General features: G+C 40.6%; 1 protein-coding gene across 1 annotated transcript in view; it reads right to left on the bottom strand.

Moving 5' to 3' along the window:
* Qser1 (glutamine and serine rich 1) overlaps nucleotides 1-26,126 on the bottom strand; it is a 51,843-nt gene extending 25,717 nt beyond the window's left edge. Inside the window, exons 1-3 of the mRNA XM_051184102.1 lie at nucleotides 25,896-26,126; nucleotides 8,653-8,759; nucleotides 3,623-7,318 (exon numbers count right to left, since the gene is read on the bottom strand). Coding sequence (XP_051040059.1) covers nucleotides 3,623-7,318; nucleotides 8,653-8,759; nucleotides 25,896-26,056 — 3,964 coding nt within the window. The 5' untranslated portion in view covers nucleotides 26,057-26,126. The remainder of the gene's footprint in view (nucleotides 1-3,622; nucleotides 7,319-8,652; nucleotides 8,760-25,895) is intronic.
* Between the last annotated feature and the right edge of the window lie 516 nt (nucleotides 26,127-26,642).

Genomic DNA, 26,642 nt, shown 5'->3' with positions numbered 1-26,642 from the left:
AAAACAAAAAACAAACAAAAAGAAAGAGCTTTAACATACAGAAACAAGTTAGGACTTGGATTGGGCAGAATTACAAAGTTTCTGGACAACAAAAACAACTTAAGAATACACAGACAACTTCAATAACAAAAGAAAAGGGCCAGAAAGATGACTCAGCAGTTAAAAGCACTAGGTGATGCCAGGCAGTGGTGGTGAATGCCTTTGATCTCTCAGCACTCAGGAGGCAGAAGCAGGTGGATCTCTGTGAGTTCAAGACCAGCCTGGTCTATAAGAACTAGTTCCAGGACAGGCTCCAAACCTACACAGAGAAACCCTGCCTTGAAAAACAAAAAACAAACAAACAAAAAAGAAAATCCATCTCTCCAATCTCCGGAGTGTATGTAGAGTATATAAATAACTCCAATCATTATTTTTAAAATTACTTTATTATCTCTTCTTCATATGGTTGATTTTCTGCATACATATTTGTGTACCATGTGCATGCCATGGAAGTAAAAAGAGGCTGTCAGATCCCCTGGAAATGGAATTACAGAGGGTTGTCAGTAAGTACTTGGAAGAACAGCCAGTTATCTTAACACCTGAACTCTATTGAGGGACATTTGATCTCACTGTGAAACCCCAAGACTGTATTAATAAAATTAACCTTGGATTGGGGGCAGATCCAGTGACTAGTTGACAGGAAATCAGCCATAGAGAGGGCAGAGGAGCCAGAAATCCTGATAGAGAGATGCACAGGAAGGAATAGGGAGGGACTCAGAAATTCTCAGTTTTTTTTTTGGTTTGAGCCAGTGAGGAGAAATATTCTGTAGCCGGGCCTCTGGCCAAAAAGGAAGGTCAGCTGGTTGCTTTTTGGCTTCTCTGATCTAGTAGACAGACAGACAGACAGACAGACAGACAGACACACACACACACACACACACACACACACACACACACACCCCAAGCTGACTCCTGAGTCTTTATTGTTAAACAGATAGAGACTTAGTTAAAACCTACATTTATAGTCAGTAGCCTAGCCAGTGTCAGCAGGACAGGCAATATAGCCAAGCTTAGTCTAGTCTGAGCAACAGGGTGCTAACTTCAGACCGAGGGGCACAAATGCTAATTAAAATATCAGCAGATTCAGGTGCAGACACTAAGCTGACAGAAAAACAACAGAACCTTTGAGAGTTATCTAAACAGTAAAAAATAAATTAAAAATTCAAGTAAAAATGAAACAATGATCTGAATAGATAGTCCTGGAAAGTATATGCCCATCCATATATGAAAAAAAAAAAATGTCCAAAATCCTTAGCCATCAAGAAAATTCAAATTAAAACTACACTGAAACTCTATCATTACAATAAAAATAGCTACTACTATCAAGAAAATAAACAAGCCAAGTGTGGTTATTATGGACAAGTGTAATCCCAGTGCAAGTTTTAAAAGGTTGTGGGCCAGCCTGGTGATAGTGAGTTCCAGGCCAGAGCCTGTCTCAATGAACTAAAAGAGAGAATGGATGAATGAAATCACATGGGAGGATTTGGGATGGGACTTAGGAACACTACACACTTCTATCTGCTACTGGGAATGTAAATTGGTATTAATAAAAACCACTAAGAAATCAAGTTTGAGGTCTCTCAAAATACAAAAGAAAACCTCCATGAACTAAAACTAGAATACTATGACTATGCCACTCCCAGGTTACCTGCCTGAAGATACCTTAGCACGTAGCTGGTATCAGGATTCATGACTACTGTAGTTATACTAACACAGAGATGAAATCAGAGTAGATGTTCATCAAGACACGAGCAAGATGGCTGAGAAGTGGTAGCATACGTCTTTAATCCCAACACTTGGAAGGCAGAGGCAGATGGATCACTGAGTTTGAGGCCAGCCTAGTCCAGAGCTAGTTATTTCTAGGACAGCCAAGGCTATCCAAAGAAACACTTATCTTTAAAATACTGGGCGTGGTGGGGGGGGGAGGGGGGCAGATAAAGAAAATGTGATATATACATACATACATACATACACACACACACAATGGGTTATACTGATAAGGCAACAGAATGGTGCAGAGATGTATGTTTATATCAAAGATTACAAAAGGTTTGTTCTATAAACCTAAGAGGGAATAGAATAATAAACTACAAAGCATTCTGAATTGGAAACAAATTAAAATCTTACTAGGATTATCCACAATAATACCTTTAAATCTAAAGACTATCAGACTCCAAGCTCATTTTCCTGTGGCATAAAATCAGTTGTGCTTCTTTTGTTCATTTGATTGACTTTGTTTTTTTGAGACAGGGTCTCACACCAAGCAGCCGGGAACTCTCTATGTAGACCAAGTTGATCTTGAATTCAGGTATCTTTCTGCCTCTGCCTCCTGAGTGCTGAGATTAAAGGCATGCACCACCACACAAAGTTTATTTTTTTGAGATAGAGTTTCATAAAACTCCAAATAGGAATCCTTTACACATATTTAATATCAGACATTTATGTTAACTATCTAGGATACCAGTTGTTTCGCATCACTTTGGTGAAGACAGCCTCAAGTCCAGACCCCAAGAAGTAAATTACAGGAGTTTGTCTTAAAACTCCTATTTATACAAGAGCTCAGCCAAATTATAGGTTCAGATGCTGGCCTGTCACTTGCTAGTCACTAGTAACATGGGCTTCCAAAGTTCACTTGCTCTCAGTTATATCACTGTGTGCATCTTTCTCTATTTATTTTTAATGATGTGCATGTGTATAATTGGGTACAAGAGTGCAGATGCCCAAAGAAGCCAGAGGCATCAGATGGCCCCCCAATGCTCAAGTTACAGGTGGCTGTGATACTCTCAACACTAGGGGAAATCAAACTCAGGTCCTCTGGGAAAGAAATATGTGTTCTCAACTCCTGAACCACTTCTGCAGCCCCTTCCTGTGTGCACATCTCCTCGGTGCTAACCCTTGTTCCTGGACCAGAAGTAGAAGTGTTGGCTATATAAACTGCTGTAATATGTTTTCCTTAACCTGCTGCACTGGAGGCTCATGCCTCTAATCTCAGCACTCAGTTCAAGGTCAGTCTGGTTTACATAATGAGACCTTATTTCAAAAAAAAAAAAAAAAAAAAAAAAAAAAAGTGTTAATTACCTGTCAACTGCTTATTAATAGTAGTGCTTCTCAAAATCTTTCTTTTGCTAATCAAAGGAAAAAGTGAGGTGTCTATCTATCCCAAGATTTGGGAATATAATGAGAAACCAGCACAGAATCCTGAAGTTCACTCTACCAGATTAATATGCATTTTGTACGCAACCACATCTAATATTAAAATGCTAAACTTTGAGTAAACAGGAACATTAAGAAAACATGCTAGGTTTATATAAGAGGACCTATATGATATAATGCCTCCTATTCTAAAACTGCCTTAAGATGTCTACACTTGGAGAAGTGCAGGTAGCAGACTGGTAAGGTGATATTTGTGTTATAACCAAACTCCTACATTTAAGAAAAATCAAAAAGCAAAGCTCCAAGACATTTCTTGTCCATAAGATGTATTTGTACAGCAGCATAAAACCAAAAAGGTTTTAAAAATGTGTGCCATAGCTAAAAAGCTAATGGCAGGATGTGACAGCTGTGAATCTATTTAAAACGTTACCTGTTTTCTTTGTTTTATCAGAAGTAGCATCCAGCGCAGTTAAGGGAGCAGAGATGTTCTTGTAGGCATCTTGGCCACACATGCCAGGATCTTCCTCATCAGAAGAAAAGGAAGATAATTGTTCTAAATTTTTAAGTACATTGTCAACTTTTTCTGATGGACTGACTCCTCCAGTATCAAATGCTGATGGTCCAGGTGTTGCAGGTGACATCTTTCCAAGTGGTGGGGGATACAAGGTACGGGTGACTTGGGTTCCTGATCGTCTGGTCCTATTAGGCATTCGAACAGCAAGGGTGGAAAACTGTTGCTTGGGCCCACACTTCAGGAAGTCTAGAAAAGAAGCGATAAATCCAGTTTTGACCTCTGGCTGCTTTTCCTCTACTTCTTTGATCTTCTGCCTCATCTTTTCTTGATGCTGGTAACCTTCATCACAGCTTTCTGAGGAAGCAGGAGTGTATGGCGAATACATGTCTGTACCCCTGGGGTTCTGGCGCTTGCCTTGGGCAGACTTTTTCATTTGTTTTTGACTATTGTCCTCTTCCTCTTTACCTTGTCCTTTCCCTTTAGCTTTTTTCTTTGGAAGGTTAAAGTATGTGGCATCTTGCTTTTCGTCTTCAGTCTTGCCACTAGCTGTGTCCCCAGGCTGGGCCATGGCCAGCAGTGTAAGTGTGTTCCTTCTATGGTTTCCTGACATACCACTGTCATCACCCACTAGGGTAAAATCACTCTCTGATGCTGCACTCTCTCCACTTATGTTCTGGCTAGCAGAGACAAACTCTTGATTTCTGTTATTACTCAATGCACCGTCAACAGCAATTTCACTATCTTCTTTAGATTCATGATTCAGAGCCAACTGCTTCTCAAATGGGTCAGAACTTTGCTCCTGCACTTCATGACCTGGTCCAACCATGACTGAAGGTGCTTTAGTGGGTATATTTTGGCTAGGTGTTTCCATGTGCTGTTGTTGATCAAGAATTGTTTTTGACTGAAGGCTGGGTACCGATGAAAGGTTTACAGTCACCTGATTTCCATTTAAGGAAATGTCATTAATATTCTGTGGCTTTCCTACTGTAGCTGCTATGGAGTTAAAATCTGTACCCACGTGCCTGGTATCTAATGATGGCTGAAAAGGAGATTTCGAATCACCACCTTCAACTGCCTGCATGGTTTCATTTGAAGTAGACTTGGAAAAGTCAGAAGGTGTAACTCCACAAGCTGCTGCTGTAGCTGCCAAGATGTCATCTACGTTTGATAAAATATTTCTCTCATCACTAAGAAGCATTGCCTCTGGGAAGCATATTGATCCAAGAGAAACAAACTGATTCTTAGAATCATGTTGACTGGTTTCACTGAAAGGGCCTTTTGTTGCTAGCTGTTGCAGAGGTTTTGAAGGTTCAGGGAGGTCTAGCTTCATCATATCAGAACTCTGAGGATGGAGCTGCTGCTGCGGATGCTCACCATTGCGCTGGATAATATGACCATCCATCTGAAGGAAAGGGTGGACAACCTGTTGAGGACTCTCAACACGCGGTACCTGTAAAGATGCCTTTGCTGGTCCCAGGCTTGCCTGTAGAATCCCAGCCTGCTGAAGAATCTGTAAGTCACAGGCAGAATCTAAAAGGACTGGTGTATTAGGAAGAGCCTGATGACTATGCCCTAAAGCGTGATTTGGAATCTGTATCTGAGATGAGGCACTAACTATTTGATCATGCTGTTCCTGAATCTTGGCTTCATGCATCTTCTGTATGAGAGAATGCTGCTGGCTAAGGTCTTTACTATTCAACCTTATCTGTGGAGCTTGCATTAAATTAGTTGCCTTCTTAAGATCAGGGTTTACTGCATTATTAGGCTGGCCACTAGTCTGGTTAAGCTGTGTCACTGGACCAACCATGTTTTCTTCTTGTTTTGAACCCTGAAGAGCAACTCCAACAACTTGGTCTTCAAGGTGGGAGTTGTTTCTGGTTATATTCTGAGAATATCGGTCATCTGACTTTGATATCTTATAAACTGACTCTGGAGCATTCACTTCTCCATCAGGTAGCCTTTGGCTTGATGACTCAAGAGATGACTGTGACTGCAATGCTTGTAATTTTTGCATCGGAAAATCATCATCTTGCTTTGAAGATGTATATACATTTGAGTCATGTTTTCTCTCAGCATAAGACTTTGGATCAGGGGAGGGTATGCTATTCTGTATTGCCTGACCATGAGTAGAAGATGCAAAAGATGCCTGCACAGTAGACAAAAACTTTTGGGGCTGAGGTGGTGAAGATCCTTGGGTATGAGTGTTTGGGGATGAATGCATAGAAATATAATTTGGTGTTGGGCTAGAATCTGGCAAGGTCTGACCCCGAGAGGCAGAAGAATAAGAAAGAGAAGGGGCTGTTAATGTCAGAGACTGTCCTGTTGCATAGCTTTCTGAAGGGCTAACAACTGATAAAACTTGTGACTGAGATGAATAACTGACCTGTGCTTGGCTAACTGGTGATAAACCCTGAGAATGACCAGATGAATAATTTTGAGACTGACTGACTGATGAGAGGTCTCTTGTTTGAGCAGGGTAATTCTCATTTGTAACTAAAGACAGCACTTCTTGCTGATTGGATGAATAACTAAGTGTCTGATTTTCAGAAGTTACAGGCTGAGATGACACAGGAAAAGTCAATGTTTTGTACAAGGATGGCAATTTCTCAACCCTGCTGGACCTATAAACTTGTGAGTGAACAATAGATGGCACATTATGTGGCTGTACTAAACCATAATTTTGGGACTGACTGACTGATAAAAGGCTGGGTAGCTGTGCTGTAGAATAAATTTGTGCTTGACCTGATATTACAGAACTCTGGTTATGTAAAGGTTTAGAATAGTTTAGCGTTTGCACAGGAGGAATTACACTTTGAGGCTTCAGAATTGCAGTTGATGTTAGTGGTTGCTTTGTAGAACAGCCATCTACTTTTGTAGCAGAAGGAAGGTACCCTGATGATGGGATTACAGATGAGTAAGACTGAGCAAGTTCTGCTGAGACCTGCGGGGTCTTCTGTTGCAATGCTCCATTGCTCACCTGAGTAGAATCTCGAATTGAGCTACAGGATAAAGATGACTGTCTGGATGTTTCCTGAAAATTACCAATACTTGCACTTGATAGATAACTATGTAAAGGATGCTGTGAACCAGTCAGTTGTGCCTGAATAGACTGGGTACCTGAAGGCCGCTGGTGGTGTTTAATAACACTACATTCTCGAAGAAGGGCTCTTTCAATGGAAGCAGCAGAACTAGTAAAAAGAGCTGAACTGTAGGCTTGAGGGGTTTGCTGAGCTCCCCCAAGTGTTGAAGGCAACAAACTAAATTGAGGTTGTAAAAGATGGGGTGCCGACTCTTGAGCTGAGCGATATGTTGAAGACTGAGGTGGTAGGCTGTTACTTAATGCAGAACTGCTCAGGCGCTCAAATGCCAAAGCAGTTGGAACAGTTCCCTGGGAAGTCTTAATCTGTAGCAAAGGATCATGAGGATTTAAAATTCCATTTGATGTAGTGTTAAAAGATGAATCCTGAAGCACCAAAGGTGAGGTGGTTGCAAAGTTCCTATTGCTAAAGGTGGCAGGATGCTGATAAGCAGGCAGCATAGGTGGTGGAAGTGTCCCAGTTGTTGGCAAGGGTCCTGCAACAAACAGTTCAGTTGCTGCTGAAGAATGCATGCCTATGAAGGGAACACCCAAAAATATTTATGTAATTATAGTGTACACATTAGCATATATATTTAAGTAAATATTGACATAGTAGTGATGGGCAACCCTTAAAAGCCTTACAAATTAAATCTGTATGTAAACTGTATGTAAACTTTTTAAATTATATTTTTAAAATTAGCTTTTTTTTTTTTTTTTTAAAGACAGGGTTTCTCTGTGTAGCCTTGTCAGTCCTAGAACTCACTCTGTAGACCAGGGTGTCCTCTAATTCAAAGAGACCACCTGTCTCTGCATCCTGAGAGCTGGCTGGTATTAAAGGAATGCACCACCACTACCTGGCTTTTAGCATATTTTCTTAAAGCAAAATCAAAGTTCTGGAAGTGTGGTGCCATAACCAGAGAGCTGTCGAGAGGCTACAAATGTCTGTCTTTGAAGGATATCTGATTCCCACTGTGAGGGATATCCATCTTCATGGATTAAATGAAAGTGGACAGTATTAAAATATATAATGTGGCAATTTATATCTATAACACTTAAAATAGGTGAGTTTACATATAGGGAATTGGACAAATGCCATATGAAAATGGAAGCCAGTAAAAGTGTTCATAACCCTTTGGCAATTAATTTACCCCACATCCCTAACACAAGATAATGAACTAATATGTACAAAACATTACAATTAAAACACTAAATTGCCTACACCCAACATAATAAATTAAAAAATTAGATGTTGTTAACACTGTAAAGTTCTTTTTCTTTCTTTTTTGTTAATCCTAATTACAGTCATTGAAGAAGTCTCTTGCGCTTCAAATACTGACTTCTCATGAACTGTCCGATAACAAGATAAATAACTGTTATGAAAATCAACAATTAATAAGGAAATGTTAAGAGGCTGTATATTTAAGACAGCATTCTTTTTTTTCTTAAAAGATTTATTTTTATTAACTATAGGTTTCTATGAGTATGTGTGTTATTTTTGTTTTTACTTTTTTTTTTGAGACAGGGTTTTACTAGGTAGCTCTAGCTGAACTGGAACTCATTATGTAGACCAGATTGGCCTCAAACTTACAGAGATCCACCAGCATCTTCCTTCTTGAGTGCTGGGATTAAAGGTGTGCTCCACTATGCCTGACTCTGGTTAGGTATATATTAAACCTCCAAAGGTGCAAGAAAGAAAAATGTGTAAGTCTATTACCATTAAAGCCAAACTCTATCTCATTTTCATTTTAGCATTCCCAGGGCATAGATGTCTTATACATTATGCTTATAAACCAAACTGTGAAAGCTGATTTTTCTTCTTATTCACTCAATATGCCCAGACTTATAATATACTCAACAGAACTATTACCAGTTGCTTGAGGAGTGGTGCCATAACCAGGGAGCTGATGAGAGGCTACAAATGTCTGTCTTTGAAGGATATCTGATTCCGACTGTGAGGGGTGTCCATCTTCATAGCTTAAATGAGAGAGTAAAGTATGAAAATATAGAATATAATAATGTTATAAAATATAATAAATATATAATAAAAAGTACTATATAATTTTTACACACATACCCCAAATGAGATAATCAAAATATTTACAGGGGAGCAACTAGCAGTTGCAAGTTGCTTTAGCCAAAGAACACATGGAACTAGCAAACAACCAAAAGAAAAAAACAGAAATAAACTTCACAGGTAAGTGTAGGAGAAACTGCGGCCAGCCTACCCAAGCTGCAGTCCCCGTGCTCAGGCTAGCCCACATTGGAGGCAGTCACTTTCTCCCTGAGCCAAGCCTCCAAGCTTGCCTCAACACCCAGAGACACCTGACTCAGAGACACCAATGAGGAAAGGACATGCAGCCGAGTCAGCCACTTGAGCCAATAGGACCTTGGGAGGGGGTATAAAGGCAGGCCTAACTTCCTTAATAAAAGAGTCTGCAGCTTACTCTGCTACTCACTGACTCCCCAGTGCCTGAGTTGTTCTCACCCCTCCCCCAAGGGGTGTCCTGGTAAGGTAACTGGCAACCGCCAACAGGTAGGGATGGTAGTGTATGCATATGTTTATTATAGTTTATATGCTGGAATATTCCCCCTCTAAGGATTAGGTTATTAAATTTTATAAATAAGTTGCACAATGCAACTTAATCATCATACAGACAGTACCAAAACAAATAACTTTTAAAATTAGTATATTGGCTTGATAGATAATGCTTTGCATTTTCATATTTCTCCAGATTCCCATTTTCCATAACTATCTCCATCTTAGTTTACCTTCCTCTTCAAAAAAGGAGATGGTGGCACAATGCCTTTAATTCCAGAACTGAAGAGGAAGAAGCAGGCAGACCTCTGTGAGTTCTAGGACAGTCAGTGCTACACAAAGAAACTGTCTCCAAAAAAAAAAAAAAAGGTTCTAGATCGTGTCTGAATATACAGAATTTAAACTAGTGAAAATACTATATAAAACAACTGTTTCCCAATGACATTTTTGTACAAGTATGGCCTGTCCTTATATCACAGTTTCCTCGTCCATTCATCCACTGATGAGCATCTAAGCCAATATCACAACCTGGCTAATGTGAATATTGATATTTGAAACAAGATACCCAGCACTGCAGCTATCTCTGCCCTATGCTTTGACGCCTTAGAGTATACCACCCAGGAGTAGTATAGCAGTGTGATATGTAGTCTTAGTTTTAGTTCTTTGAGGAAATCTTGATAATTCACATTTGAATAGATAGTATATAAAGGGTTTTCTCCCCTTCCCACAACCTTTACATCTGTTTTCTTTCTTTCTTTCTTTTTTATTTCCTTTTTATCTTTTTTCTTTTTTTGGTTTTTCAAGACAGGGTTTGTCTGTATTGTTTTGGAATCTGTCAAGACCCACCTGCCTCTGCCTCCTGAGTGCTGGGATTAAAGGCATGCACCACCAATGCCTGGCCTGTTTATTTTCTTGATGATAACTCAGAATAAGATGCAATCTTAGTGTGGTACATATATAATGGTATACTGTTCAGACACAAAAAGGATGAACATATAAAATATAAAGCAGAAACTAAACACAAAAGAGACTAGTCCATATGCAATTCCATTTGTATGAAATTCCCAAGTAAGCAAATCCCTGGCGAAACAAGGATCACTGTGCTTGTCAGGGACTGGGGCTAGGACAGAACAGGAAGCAGCAGCTAATAGGAATGTGGTTAATTATGGGCTGAGAAAATGGTCTGACAGCTATATAACCCGTGATCACCCAGTGATCAGCGATAATTGTTTCTTTCTGTGCAACATTATCAATAAGAAGATAGTCATAGTCCATTTCAATGAGTTTCCAACAAACAATGGCTGAGGAGATATTCAGCTTCATCCGACAGCCAAGGAGGTGCCATGACAAAAGTACAGCTTCTAGAAGTTTTAAACAATGGCCAATTTATTTTTTCTTAACTCTAAAGTGGAAAAAAAAAAAGTTCTTCAGAATACGGATACCGTTTCTAATTCCTGTATTTGGATCAGCTTAGAAAGCATGTATGTGTGTTTAAGGTTCCACATAGCCTCCCCCACCCCCACAAATACACTCATAATACTACCCTGTGCTGAGGCCTAGAAACGAGAATGAACAAAGAGATGTGTTCCAGGCTTCCATCACCACTCCGCACAATCATGAATGGGAGTGATCCGGCTTTAGAATAAAGTGAGTCAAAACCTTGAATGAGAAATGATCATCTTTCTTTAGTTGCTGTCATTTAAACTCAAAAGTAAAATTGACTTTCTCCTCAAAACCATTATTTCATTGCCACTCTTTACCCTGTTTTAAGTATAATCTTTCCCTAAAAATTTAATCCAAATAGCATTAACCAAGAACACCAAGTTTCCTGTGATGTGGGGGCATGCATGTGCCACAGCACTTATGGGGAGGTCAAAGGACAACATCTGTGGAGCTGGTTTACTAGAACTTCCCTATGCTTTTAAATGGGTTCTGGGATTGAATTCAGGTTGCCAGATTGGACAGCAAGCTTCTGTTAAGCCATCCTTTGGTGGCCTACCCCTATGTCTATAATGCTTAAGAAATAAAACACATTCCAAATTTAAAAATCAATTAATCAAAAGTCCTCTGAAATGTGTTAAATAGTAGATAAACAAGCTAGAATTTGCACATAAGGGATAAGTTTCTTAACCAGTTGATGCATGATTTTGTCCTAAGAAAGTATGCCACTTTGTTCTCTTTGTGTTAAAGAATTTAGCCATTGGAAACTGGAAACTAGAATACAAAGAAAAAGCATTCTCTTTAAAGTTCTTTTTTTCTTAAGCTTTGGCAATATCATCTTTCCATGACTGAGGAAGATAAAAATCCATGAGTGTAATCAGGAGCCCCTGAGTATCAGTCATGATTATACAATTGCTCATGCAGATCTCTGAGCAGAGTTGACAGCTTTCTAGAGCACCAATTCTCTCACTTATAAAACCCAAAGCTCTAATATTCTGTTAAGATAAATATTTTACTTTAACTTTATTTGGGACTGGAGATACAGCTGAGTGGTTAAGAACACTCACTGTTTTTGGAGAAGACCAGGATTCAATTAGTTCCCAGCAGCACATGGCTGCTCATACCATTTGTAATTAATTTTGGGTAACCAGGGTTTCTGACACCTCTGGCTTCCATGGGCACCAGGCACACACATGGTACACATACATACATACATACATACATACATACATACACACACACACACACACACACACACACACACAAGCAAAACACATAAAAATATTTTCTTAATTAAAAAACAATCTTGGGGTGGAGATGGCTCAGATGGTAAGAGGGATTACTGTTCTTGCATAGGACCTGAGTTTGGATCCAGAACCTAGCTCACAACTGCCTGTAACTCCAGATGATCTGATGCTGACTTCCTTTTCCGAAGTCTGTGGGCACCTCACTTACAAAAGCACATACCACCACCACCGCCACCACACGTGCACGCGCATGGGCACACACACACAGTAAATATTTTTTTTTAAAAAAATCTGTATAAAAACAAAAACTAAATCTACGGAATTAATCTCATGTTTGTACCCTAAAATGTCCATCATACTTACTAGCCAAAACTTTGTTTTAGCTAATCATAGTCTGAAACTTAAAAACAAAGCCCTATAGCTTAAGAATTATTACTTATTACAAATCTGAAAAGTAATTAAGAATCTTTGCAACAAATGTTTGTTTTTTAATGAACAGGTTCTGCGACTACACAGGACTTAAACTCAGTTCTCACAAATTCCATGACTTGGGACTAATCACATAAGGCTTGGTTTACTCAACTATAAAATATGGGCAATAACAACTGCCCCTGCCAGATGTTGTGACAGTAAATACTGTGGGATATTTGAGTTTTTGTTAATTAAATAAAATCAAGCTTGGGTCAGGAGGCTGAGTTAACAACTAGTAGAGACTGAAAGCAATCATAGAGAGTCAGAGGACATCTGGAGGACAGATAGAGATGCACAGGAAGTAGCAGGGAGGGACTCAGTGTAGTGTGGGTTCTTTTGTTTTGGTGGAGCACAGGTAGCTCTCTCTCTCTTGAAGGTACCAATGCCGGGAAAGAGAGGTCAGCTACTTGCTCAACTTCTCTGGGCTAGCAGGTTTTCATCCCAGACTTTGACTCTAAGGTCTTATTGATAAATAGAATAGAGATTTAATTAAAAGCTATACTTATCACTGGCAGCAACACAGCAGGCACCTGCAGGAACAGAATTCCTACCAGGCCATAGCCTGAGTGGCCTGGCTGCTGCCAGAGAAGCAAGACATTAACAAGTAAACTGATGAAATGCCTAAGAAACACTTTACACAGTGCTACATCGGGCACATCATAAATGCTCCATCAATGCCATCATTATTGTACCTAAAGGTTACATCTATATAGATGTTAACTAACATTTACTGACCGCCAAGTGTTTGACTAGAGACTAAGAAAAATAAATAAAAAAGCTAAGGAAACAGAAAAATCTAATATTGTATGGGAAGACTTTCCCTAGGAAATGGCAGTGGAGTATTGAAAGAAGAGACAAAATTATCTAAGGAAAGAAAGAAGTATTCAAGGAAAATGAAACAGCATATACAAAGTCCTGGAAATGAAATTGTTAACAACACACTGGTGGACGTCTACTAGAGGATGTTATGAGGTTATCAAGACTCAAATAAATATGGCATTTTATCATCAAGAGGGCCTAAAAACTTGTATTCACATAAATGAATAAATTATTAAAAGTTTTGAGAAGGTACACCACACATTCACTTTGAAAACTTTCAAGAGTTCTGGGACTGAACCCAGGGACAACGCAGACAGCGCTTAAAGGTCGAAAAGAAGTTAAAATTGTATACTACTCTTTCAAAGGACCTGACAAAGGTACAATTCCCATGGCAGGTGACTTACAACCAACTGTAACTCCAGTCCCAGGGGATCAGACAGCCTTGTCTGTCTTTTGAGGGTTCAAATGTACATACACATGTACACACACACACACAAATAAATAAATCTTAAAAATATAAAAGGCCTAAAAATATATATTTACAAAACTGTACTGGAAGTGCAGTTATAAATATTTCTTATGTACCCATTTAGCTATGCTCAAATTTTTTTCCATAGAAAATTTTCAGCTTAAGTACCTATGTATTTATTCAGTATATACATGTAAAATGTATAAGGCATACACAAGACAAGATTCCTGCTATAAAATAGTAGGAGACTAGGCAATCAATATATAACTGTCTAGTCTATATGATATAATGAAACAAGAACATAGTAGACAAGGATACATTTCTTTCTTTATTCAACAAATATATGTAATTACAAAGATAAGTTATAACAGAAAAAGTCAGGGCTACAGAGATGGTTCAGCAGGCAAGAACTACCTCTTGCAAGGTGTTCTCTGAACACACAAGTACCGTGACACACAAATAAGTAAGTAAAGAAATTTAACTTATTTACTTGGTATGGTGGTGAGTACATTTAATCCCAGCATTTGGGAAACAGAGGCCAGGAAGCTCTCTTGTGAGCATAAGACCAGCCAGGACTACCCATCTTAAAAAAATTTCAAAACCTTTTTTTTTCCCTTTTCTTTTTTTTAAGATAAGCCACGATGAATGTCTTCTTACAGCTTTAATATTTAAAAAAAATTAAGAGCCAGGTGGTGGTAATGGCTTGAGCCTTTAATCATAGCAGAGACAGACAATCTCTATAAGTTCCAGGCCAGCCTGGTCTACAAAGTTGAGTTCCAGGATAGCCAGGACTATTACACAGAGAAACTCTATCTCAGGGGGGGAAAAAAATTAAATTATATCTCAGTTTTGGTTTCTATTGTTGTGAAGAGACACCACGACACAGCAACTCTTATAAATGTTTAATTAAAGTGGCAGCTTACAGTTCCAGAGGTTTAGTCCATTATTATCACGGTGGGGAGCATGGCAGCATGCAGGCAGACATAGTGCTGGCTATCAGGAGTTTTTTTCTGGACTAGCCAACTCCCAAATAATGACACAGAGACGTCTAATTATGAAAGCTTGGCCTATAGTTTAGGTTTGTTCCTTACTAGCTCTTCTAACTTAACATAGTAATGTAGGTATAAACACCTCTCTTCCATCTCGCACCTCCTGTTTCCTCTCCATGTCTCCTGTGTGCTCAATTATCTCCTTTTATTTCTTCTCTCTCCTTTACCTCCTGCCTAAATACTGGCCATTCAGCTCTTTATTAAACCAACCACAGCAATGTATCTTTACACAGTGTACAAACAACTCAAAACAGCTGGCTACACCTTGATATGAAGTAATAGGCAGTGGACTGTGACACTTACTGGGTGGTATCTTGAGCATAGCCTCAAAGCCCACCCCCACTGTGACACTTCCTCCAACAAAGCCACACCTCCTAACAGCGCCACTGCCTATGAGCCTATGGGGGCCATTTTCATTCAAACCACCAAAATGTATAAGTATTGTACTCGCATGTATATATATATCTGCACCACCTGCATGTGTGGAGCCTGGAGAAGGCAGAAGAGGGCCTGGTTGTGAGCAAATGTGTGGGTGTTGGGAACCAAACCTGGGTCCTCTGCAAGAGAACAGTACCTCGTAATTGCAGAGCCTTCTCTCAGACCCTGGTATTGATCTTGAATTGTCAATGGAGAAAAGCCTTAAAGACATTATGTCACTGGGGCTGTACTCTTTGAAGGGCATAATGGAACTCCATTCCCACCCCCAAGTCTCTGTTTTCTAGCAGGGAAATGAATGGCTTTAAATCCACCATATGTTCCTGCCATGAAGCTCTGTAGTGCCACAGGCCCAAGGTCAAAGTTCAAGCTACTATTGACTGAAACATAAGCCAGAATAAGTCTTTTTTCATTATAAATTAATTATCTGCTCAGGTATTCTGTCACAGTGATGGAAAACTAGCGTATACCTTCAGAGTTTATAGTTCTTCCTGGCTGGGTTTGGTTGGGTCTTGCTTTGATCCAATCATTTCTTACTATGCCTGTTCTTAATGGAATGAGAATGTTTATTGTGTCAGCAGAGTGTAACTTTTTGTTTTTTAAGTTTATAGGCACTCGGAGTTAAGAAAGTACCTTGAGTCTCAGATAAGATTTTTGGACTTTGGATTTTTAAACAATGTTGGAACTGCTAAATACCATGACACTTTTGAAGTTGGACTGAATACATTTTTCAATGAGATAGCCTATGGGGGCACAGTGTGGAATGTTGTGACTTAAAAGTGATATTTGAGTGTCAAGTTGACAAGGGCTGGAATTGTAATGGTTCACTTAATTGTCAATTTGAATCAAATCAAATTTGACAAAAATCTGAGCATGTCTGTGAGGGACTATCTAGGTCCATCAAGATAGGAAGATCCACCTTATAAGTAGTACCTTTCTATGGGGTGGGGTCTTAGAATTGATACATTCCCAACTGTAGATGCAATGTCACTAGCCTCTACCTGCTCCTGCCACTAGACCTTGCCTGACACAGTCCTGACCATTCAAGTATTTTGTCACAGCAACAAAACAAGTAATTAATACACACAGTGAAAAACTGGTGTGTCCATTTAAAGATTAGAAAACAAAGCAGAATCTATGGAAGTCCCATAAGAAACCAAAAGAAAATTAATATAAAACTGTATACTGAACAATAATTTAAAAATGAGACACTTTAGTATTTCCAAATTTTCTACACATTATGGCAAATTGTTCAATCTGGTAGAAACCCATGACCTTAGTCTAAAAACTTTTACCCAAAGTATGCTTTAGGAAAAAGAATCCCAATCCTTTGAAACAAATGGATGTCCATAAGTAGCACACACCTTTAATCCCAGCACTTGAGAGGCGAGGCAGAGGCAGGTGGAGAGCTCTGTGAGGTCAAGGCCAGCCTGGTCTCTAGAGTGAGTTTCAGGACAGGTTCCAAAGCTACAGAGAAACCCTGTCTTGGAAAGAGGAGGGGGGAGAAAACAAACAAACAAACAAAAAACAAGAAACAAATGTGAGCACAGCCTCAGTTCAGATGCTAAGCCTTAAAGACCCTTCTTCAAAGTCTTCCATCCCTTTCTTTTACTTTTTACTTCATTTAACAGTTTTGTTTTATCCTATAGCTTCGACCTTACAAAAGGATTTTCCCCAGAGTACTAAAATACCTTGTAGTTAACAGCATGTTCTCCATCACATTTCCAGAGTTCAAAAACTGCCTCTGCCATTTAACAGCATTAATGGTCTTAAGAAAATTAACCTCTCTATGCTTCAGTTTAGTGTAAAATGGGTTAACAAGAATATCTATTGCATAGCCAGAGGAGCTGATTATACACACACACACAAAAAAAAATTATTAGAGTAGTACACAATATCTGGAACCTAATAACTGCCATCAGTTCTCAGCTAAAGCCTGAGAATAAATATGTCATCCCCAAAAACCTTGATTTCTGAACATCCTTTGTCTTTATACAAACCTCTAAACTCACTACTTTGGTTCTATTTAAATTGGGAGGGGAGATGGAAAGATGGCTCAGAGGTTAAAACACTTGCTGCTCTTCCAGAGGGTCCGTTCGTTCCATACACTCAAATCAGGAGGATCACAACTTTTTGTACTCTAGCTTCAATGGTTTTGACACCTCTTATCATCTGTAATCACATACCCACATGAAGATACCTACATAAAACTAAAAATAAATTTGGTGGTCAGGAAAGCTCTGTGAAGAGGTAGCTCTAACTTAAACAGTTGCCAAGAGAGACAAGATCCACATCAATGTTCTCAGTGTGCTTCTTAAGTGAGCGGCCATAGCATCTCATAGGAACTTGTTAGGAATGCAAATTATAGGGCTGTATCCCAGAGGACAGATTCAGATCATGGGGCCAGCAGCCAGTAATTTCAGCAAGTCCTTCAGGGCTTGCAAGACCACTGAGATTGTATCAGGGAAGGCAACTGTCAAACTCCTTGCCGTAGGACATTTGCACATGCTGCTTCCTTAGCTAGTTCCTCAAAGAACTGTCCCTCTGACTTCCTAGGAGCTAGGTAGTTAAATTAAGCTCAACAAGGGTAAAGATTTTTGGCTGATGCATGGTAGCACACTCATGTGTGATCCCAACACTTGGGAAGTGGAAGGAGGCTCAAGAGGCTCAAGGTCATTCTCAGCTACACAGCCAGATAGAATCCAGCCTGAACTCAATGACTCTCCATCTCAAACACACAAAACCCCCCCACAAAACTTTCATTTTGTTTTTAAGACAGGGTTTCTCTATGTAACTCTGGAACTCAGGCTCCTGCTAAGCATGCTAGAATAATAACTATGACTGGCTAAGAACAAAGATTTTTTTTTTCCTGTATTACTGCTACCGAATCTTTAATGCCTATGAGAGTTGTATAGTATTTACTGACAAAAGTGAATCGGCCTATGTTTATGCAATGTATACTAAGTTCAAAACAGGTGGTGCACTAGGAAGATGGCTCAACAGTACCTGGTACTCAAGTATGAGAAACTGGATTTGGATTCCCAGTATCCCCCCCCCCCCCCCAAAAAAAAAAAAAAAAAAAAAAAAAGCCAAGCATGGTGGCACATATTGTAGGAGGCAGATCCCAAGGTTCAAGAGAGTTGAACTATGAGCTCCAGGTATGGTAATAGACCCTATCTCAAAAAAAAAAAAAAAAAAAAAACTAGTAGAGAGTGATAAAGATACCACTTACCCCTGGCTCCATGTACACACACACACACACACACACACACACACACACACACACACACACGATCGAATGCACGTGCTATGAATACAAATATTTTTATAACACACAAAGTTAAATACTGACAAACTTATGAACAATTTCTGTCACTTAAAAAAACAACAGTGGACAGGCAGTGGTGGCACATACCTTTAATCCCAGCACTCTTGAGGAAGAAGGTAGATGGATCTCTTTGGACTCAAGGCTAGCCCGGAAAGCATGAGTTCCAGGACAGCCAGAACTGGTACACAGAGAAATCCAGTCTCACCCAGTCTCTAAAAACCAAAACCAACCAACCAAACAAACAAACAAAAAGCCAAAACCAAAACTGTGGTGGTGCGGCTGGAAAGATGGTTCATGGTTCAGTATCAAAAACGGAGGCTACTCTTCCCAATGACCCAAGTTCAATTCCCAGTAACTCCAGTTCTAGGGACATCTCTTTGGCCCCCACAAGTAGTACACATGTATGGTGCAGACATACACGCAGGTTTAAAAAAAAAAAAAAAGAAAAGAAAAAAAAAAAAAAAAAAGAAAAAAACCCCACACATTAAAAGTAAACATACTTGTAGAAAAATAAAAGGAACACATGCCTTTAATCCAGAAATTGGGAGGCAGAGGCAGATGGGTCCGTGAATATGTAACCAAGGTCAAAGTCTATAAAGTAAGATCCTATCTCAAAAAATAGGGTTGAGGGATGTGCATGGTTATGATCAAAACACAGTATGAAATTCTCAAATTAATAAAAACATTAAGTGAAATAAAAATTCTTTATTACACCATTGGCACACATTTACAGAGACATAAACACAAATTCATTCACAATATCAGCCTTCTACAAATCTTTTAGTTTCCTAATCTTTATGGAGACTAAACTATTTAGTACGCACTCTATGGTAGTATGACTCTAGTGAGCCCCCACAATTAAACACATACCTTTATACAGTCTCCCTCCCATAATGACTGCACTTACCCATAGACTTCACAGACTGACATTACAGAAGTGATGCTATGCCAGTTCAAAGACCAGCCCCAAACTAGCAGAGCGGAGTCCAAGTCCTTTCTCTTGGACACCTTTTCTTCGAAGCTCCTGCTTTGTGTTAACCCCTTTCTATTAGGCAACACTAATAATGCAAGTCAGTTTGTGTGCAATCTAACTGACAAATGCTTTAAGATCATCTTAAATAGAAAGAATTTTTACTGTAAGTCCCCCAGCCATATCTGTACCTCTCCTGAAGGAAACAAACTATGTACCTGGTAGCAGTTATTACATTTGCTGAATGTTTACTGGCATTCAGAGTGCAGCAATGATGGCAATACGTGTTGCTGTATGCACTGTTCTATATGCTTTTTTTTTTTTACTTAATCCTTAGGAATCTGAAACTAGGGGGCTTGAAAGATAGCTCAGTGGTTAAGATGCCCTCTTCTGTCATGCAGGCATGCATGGAGGCAGAATACTGTATATATAATAAATAATCTTTTAAAAAAGAAAAGAAACTTGTTTACAATCATACTGAAACTAATTGAGTCAAAATACAAACCCTTTCTTACTCTCTAGCTTATGCTATCAATTACTATATGAATGCTAGTCTCATGAAATGTGTATCCTAGTAGTAGGGCTAGTGAGATGGTTAAAGAATAGCAACACTACAAAGTTACAGAAAAATCAATAGAATTAGTTCAAAGATTAAGATTCTGAAGATGATGTGAAGGGGAAACTGCATTCTGAAAGGAACTACTAACAGTTCCGTGTCCCTCCATCAGGGCAGTCAGGAAAACATCTGGGAAAGAGCTGAATTGCCCAGAAACTGCAAAGAAAGACAACTCCAGGTGAAAGAACAGCCAGCACACAAGCCCTAATTTCAGCATGTTGCAGGAGAAAAGGCCAACCAGACTACAGGGATGGTGCAATGTGAAAAACATGTGACTCTGAGTAATGCTGGAAGTTTTAAAACAAGATAAGCATCACTCAATTTGAGTTGTGAAAAGTTAACTCTACCCATCTATACATAATAAAATGTTGTATGGGGCTGGAGAGATGGCTCAGAGGTTAAAAGCACTGGCTGTTCTTGCAGAGGACGTGGGTTTGATTCCCAGTACCAATATGGTGGCTCACAATCATCTGTAACTACTGTTCTAGGGGATCCTAGCCCTCCTCCAACTTGTAAGAGCATCTTGTACATGTGGTACAGAGATGTACATGCAGGCAAAACACTCATACCTATAAAACAAATAATTAAAACAAAGTTTAGAAGGCCTAAAGTAGAAGCAAAGAAAGCAACAGGAAAAAATTAAGTTTCTGTGGGAACTATGGTAAACAGCAACAGTCTTTACTAAATGGGAAAGATTTGTTTTAGAATTACTATGTTTGAAACACCTATTTAATATCTACATGAAGATGTCAGGCACTAGATGCAAAAATAAAGATATAAATTTTATATGTCATCTCATTCGTATCAAGTGATAAAGAGAGAAGGATGAAATCTAAGCACCAGCTTACACCAGCATTTAGAAGCCAAGTAACAAGTATATTAATTACCCTGTCACCCTTGTAGATCACAAGAGACAGACAGGACAGTGTCTTTCCTACTTCTACTTGGGTCTAGTATCAGGAACTCGAATATTTGGTACATTTTAATGAGTCATTAAATGCAAGTCATTAGATTTCTTGAGCTTTCACTAAAAAAATATTTGATGATAAAGGCTACATTACCTCACATCTGTCAGGTATTTGGATACCGATTTAATGAACAAAAGAAAAAACATGTATGCTATGGCAGACTTTAGTATTGGTTCCAGAGAGCACAGCAAGGAAATGTGAAGACAAGAAGTGACCCATATGCTTCCATGATCACAAACATCCAAACCCTTCATCTTGACCCCTGCTACAGGGTGGAGGGGGAATTAGATGTACCCACAACATTCACTCCATCAAAGACATGTATCATCATACCCGGTTTTTATGTGAACCCAAGGCCTACACAGCATACTAGGCAAGCAATTTTCTCACTGAACTATCCCCAGCCTCTGAGTGAGTCTTGAAAGTTTCTCTATGTAGCCCTAGTTGCCTGGAACTTGTTCTGTAGACCAGGCTGGCTGTAGATCCACCTGCCTCTGCCTCCTGAGTGCTAGGATTAAAGTCTTAAGGCCCGAGTGCTCTTCAAGTTTTCAAAAGCTCTTATAATTCACAATGTATAAGTAAAGACAATCCCAAATTAGCAAAAGGTTATTTCAACCAAACTTCTAGTAGTACAGTTCGAAACTATTAACTCATGGAAACAGTATTATTGTAATAAGTGTCATTTATTTCATGAGCAATTGATTGTACTAGCCACTGTTCTAAGCCACATATAATGTTTTCCACAAAAAACCCTTTGCAATAGACTTTTCTAAAATACAATTTTATGTGTATGAATGTTGTATCTACATGTATATATGAGCATCACACGGATGCAAGGTGCCCCCAGAGAAGAGCATTAAAATCTCCTGGAACTGAGGTGGTTGGAACTGAGTCAAACCTGGGTCCTCTGCAAGAGCAGCAAATGCCCTCCTTTAACTGCTGAGCCATCTCTCCAACCCTAGAGTTTGTATTCTTTCTACTTTTCTTTAATGGATGAGGAAACTAAGGCACAGATACATTAAGCAATATACCTGCAGCCACAAAGCTTCTAGGTGATGGGGCTGAGATTTAAACTTGGGCACTGTGAGTCTTGAACTTCTATGTTTAGCTATTATACTTTGATGCTGTACGGTTAAGTCTAATGGCGCCATTCTCTCACATGACAGTTAAATGAATAAGCTTTCATGATTTGGCCTAGAAACAACACCAATATCCTATTTCAGTATCCTTTCTGCTATGGACTGAACATTCTTCTTTCAACTGTACTGCATTTTCCTGGTTCTCCATCATCTCTGACCCATAGCTTTTCCTTGTTCTTGACTAGTTTTTAATTCTTCTAACTAATCCTTCATGTTTACACAAAGCTTGGGGTTGAGGTGCTTTTAAATGCCATCTCAAAGGAGATGACGACCTTACTTGTTTTCAGTTCAAACCTCCTTTGAGCATCCAGACACATATTCCACTATCTCTCTGACCTTTTACTTGAATAAATAAAGGTCATTTGATGATGAGATCATGTTTTTACACCCATCTGACCTCTATTTCTCCTTACATATTCATCTTTGTCCACACCTCCAGTCATTTAGTTGCTCAGTCCAGAAACCTGGGAGTTTTTTATGTGTTGTCACCAAGCCTTATTGCCTTTTGTGGGGCTGAGACAAGGCGAGACTTGAACTCAAATCCTCCTCTCTACAGGAATTACAGGTGCAAGTTACCATGCTACTGTTAAATATATCTTTGTCTCCATTCTGTGCGGATACAAGCTCCTATTACCAATCAGTCACTCACATGGTTTATAAAGCTCCCTAATTTTAAAGCCACCTTAGCCTTTCTTACTCTCCTCAGTTTATTCTTTCTTAAAGCATCCATATTGACAATTGAAAACACAAAAGCAAACAACCCCTTAAAAGGTCATGATGATGGGTAAACGATCATCTGGTTTCTAAAACTGAGGGGCACAAACAAGCGGAAATGTACAAGACCAGTTCCTATTACCAAACTACACAAATAATTATCAAGTGCTCTTTTAGAAACATGTAGGTTCCAAAATCCTCTCCATAAATCCTTTTTAGAGAAAAACAACAACAAAAAAGAAACCTGGAGTTTCTCATCATTTTCCAACTGTTAAAACAATCAAATATGGCCAGGCATAATCACAAACACCTTTAAGTCCCAACATTGGGGAGAAAGAGTAGGCAGAGATAGATCTCTGTGAGTTTGAGACCACCCTGGTCTACATCCTGAGTTCCAGGACAGCCTTGCCTCAAAAACCAATAAAATCATTAAACTAGCCAAAAAATAAATAAATTAAAATCTAACATCTGATGGAACTGCTGTACCAAAGAAAATATTGTTTCAAACTCATTTACCAGGCACCTTCCTACTGAGTGATGAAAGTGCATTTTAGGAGCAAGCAAAGACATAGTGTAGGATGTTAAATCCCATCTCAGTAACAAGTGAATGCCATTACCATTTGTCAGTTTCGGAATAAGTTACAGGGAATAAGGTGGCAGACAAGCTAATTCTTTATGGATAAATATCCATATTACATCATCACAGCTAGTCTTCATTTGTACCTTCAGAAGAAACTGCCACAAAAGGGAAACAAAAACATTCAAATGATATGGGAATTATGAAACAGCTTTCTTAAATATTGTAAAAATATGACTGTTTCCAAAATGCCTAATATTTAAGGACTCTTAAAGCATATTCCAGATACAGTTATTTCTGATGTAACTAAAATCAAAGAAGACATGTGCCTATTTTAAAGAAAAGTAAAGTACAATTAAGATGTGTGAGCAGCCCTGTACAGATGGCCTGATCCTAACACAACATGTTAACAAAGCAGGTTTTGTGGGGGAGGGGGAAAGCCTGCATTTTCTGACCACACCCCTCCAAAAATGTTTTAAAGCAATGGGAGGGGAGGTTTACATTTAAGTATTACTAACATCTAAAAAAATAATAATAACAAAAATCTTTTAAACTTGTTTTCAAACAGGCTTGGGAGTGGTTCTGTGTTACTCTGATAACATTTGGAAAATATGACCAGCCAGTTTTTGTTTGTCTCGGGGGTATTCTGTTCAAAGAAATAACAGACAATAATTAGGCAGCATTTCAGTGTATTTACCTAATAGAACATTTTTTAAAATTGCGATAAGAAATGCTGCATATTACCTATCATTGCTGTCCACTGAAGAGAAAAGTTAATTTGTAAATTATCATAGACAATGAAAATGCTCTCTGTAAAATGATAGTAAAATTACCACCAAAAATATTCAAGGAAGGTCCAAATATCATTCCTAAAATTCTTCAAAATAGCTTACTTACATAACACAAACTATAGTTATTTTCAACAGACCTCAGCATATCACCAGTTACCTCGAAACTGGAAAAAATTAACTTTCTTTTTAAAAATCCCGGCTCTTTTAAACAAAAGGGCTAAGATTTTCTGAGGTTTATTATTATCCTTTTGTTGAAGCATTATTTTTTCATTCTTTCAGAATAATTCCAAGGTACAATCTAAGACAAAGACCAGCTACTCTTTACACATCTATTCTAAATCACGAAAGCTGCACTTTCCTTTAAACAAAGATAATTAGAATACTGCAACGTGTAAAGTGAAATAAAAAGTTCACTCGTGTCATTAAAATTATTTAGAAACCTGGTGAGATCATATAGGCAACGAAGCTTCCTGTTGGTAGCTGAGGATGAAGTCATTAATTAACAAGCCAGGATTCCCCTGTTCTTGGACCAGAAGCGGCACCTACCAGATTCAGTATTGTTCAGGGGAGGTGGCTTTAAAACTAACCCGCTCCCTAAAGCCTCCAAACCAGACCACGCCTTCCAGTTATCTTTCGAATGGGACCGTTTCAAAGTGTGGTACTACTACTACTACACATTTCCCGCGAGCTTTAATATCAAACAGGGGTCCACATTTTGGGGTCCTTTGGCCATACTAGAGCAAAGATGAACTCTTCAACGCCCGCGCTATTGAATGAAGCCGAGATGGAGAAACGTTTTGGGTTTTCGACCTTTAGAGCCTTCTTTGACCGCCAGCCCTCAATGCTTCCCAACACTCAGTCACCCTCAGGGACAGACAGCAAAGAGGGATTCTTGACTTCCTGCCGTTGTTAAAAGGAGAGGAAACCCAAGAGCAACTTTGAACGCGTGGAACAGAGCCACCACTGCAAACATATGTCACCCAGCCCCTGTTCAGCGTTCGCGTACCGCCCTGGAGGTTCCCTTGCAGCCCAGCCACCCCAGGTCCCCCGGTGTCAGTCAGCAACACCACCCCGTGCCTCGTCCCCTCGGCCACCGCCCCCACCTTTATACTGCGAGGCCCCCTACACCATATTGTCGGCCACCCAGGTTCCAGTACAATGGAATGTCACTGCCCAGGGCTCTGCGGCGCTCCGGTAGGCCTCCCCTCGGAGTCAGTCCCGGTTCCCCAGGTACCGAGTTCAGCCTGGAACCTAAACTTCACCAAGTGGGACTCCAGCACCGAGGGGTGACTGAGCCCCTCCACTCCCACCCAACCTTCCCTTCAGCCTCCCACCGCGAACCGCTCCAGGCGCGAATCCTGCCCCATGCGCCCCCACCAAGGCAGGACCACCCGCCAGGAGTTGTCCACCGGCTCTCCTGAGAGCGATGAGGGGCGCCCGGAAGGTCCCCACCCGGCCCGGACCCCCAGAGGGGCGGCACAGGCCCCGGCGCATCCGCGGCCTTTCCTGGCCCAGTGAGACCCCGAGCCCACCCTTTCTACCTGGCCTTGAGGCTGGGGCTGCTGCCGCTGCAGCTGGGGCTGGAGGAGGCGGTCGGGACCCGGGCTTCGTAGGCCCAGGCGGGGGCGGCGGGCTGCGTGGCGGCGCTGGCGGGGGGCGCGGGAGGCTCAGCGAAGCCCGCTGGCGCGTAGTGCGCGTCCATGGCGGGGTCTGAGGCGGCGGGGGCGGGCGGGAGGCGCGGGGAGGAAGAGGCGGCGGGAGCGGCCCTTCACATGGCGCGGCCGGGGGAGGGGGGACGGGGGCGGGGAGGGCTAGCGGGAGGAACCCGGCTGCGGCTGGCGGGCCTCGGCTTGGACGTCAGGCGAGCGGCGGCGCCTGCGGCCGGGACTCGCGGCGGCCACAGCGTCCGCAGCCCAGGCGCCCCATGTTGTTGGATTTCCCAGGATGCACCTCCCGCGCCCTCCGCCCGCTCGTCGCCCCGCCCCCTCGGCGCCCCGCGCCCTGGGCTGCGGCTTCGGGGGCCGGGCCGGACGAGGGCTGCTCCGTGGACACCCTGGCGGAGGAGACGAGGCCTAGGCGCTCGAGCACCCGCGTGGGTGCGGAGCGGGCAAGGCTTGCCAACGCTGTCCCTGGAGTTCGTTACTCTACCCTCCCGGGTTCTTTGAAAGAACTCAAACAGTCGACTCCCAGCTTGGGATTTCTTTCCCTGCGTCCCAAATCACAGACAACAGGCTGCTGCTTTACAGTGCTCGCTTCATGCCCAAAGTTTGCTGGGCTTAAAGGATCTG

Source organism: Phodopus roborovskii, unplaced genomic scaffold, assembly GCF_943737965.1.
Source record: "Phodopus roborovskii unplaced genomic scaffold, PHOROB, whole genome shotgun sequence".
Lineage (NCBI taxonomy): Eukaryota > Metazoa > Chordata > Mammalia > Rodentia > Cricetidae > Phodopus > Phodopus roborovskii.
The sequence above is the reverse complement of the archived record's forward strand: the minus strand, read 5'-3'. Positions and strand labels throughout refer to the sequence as shown.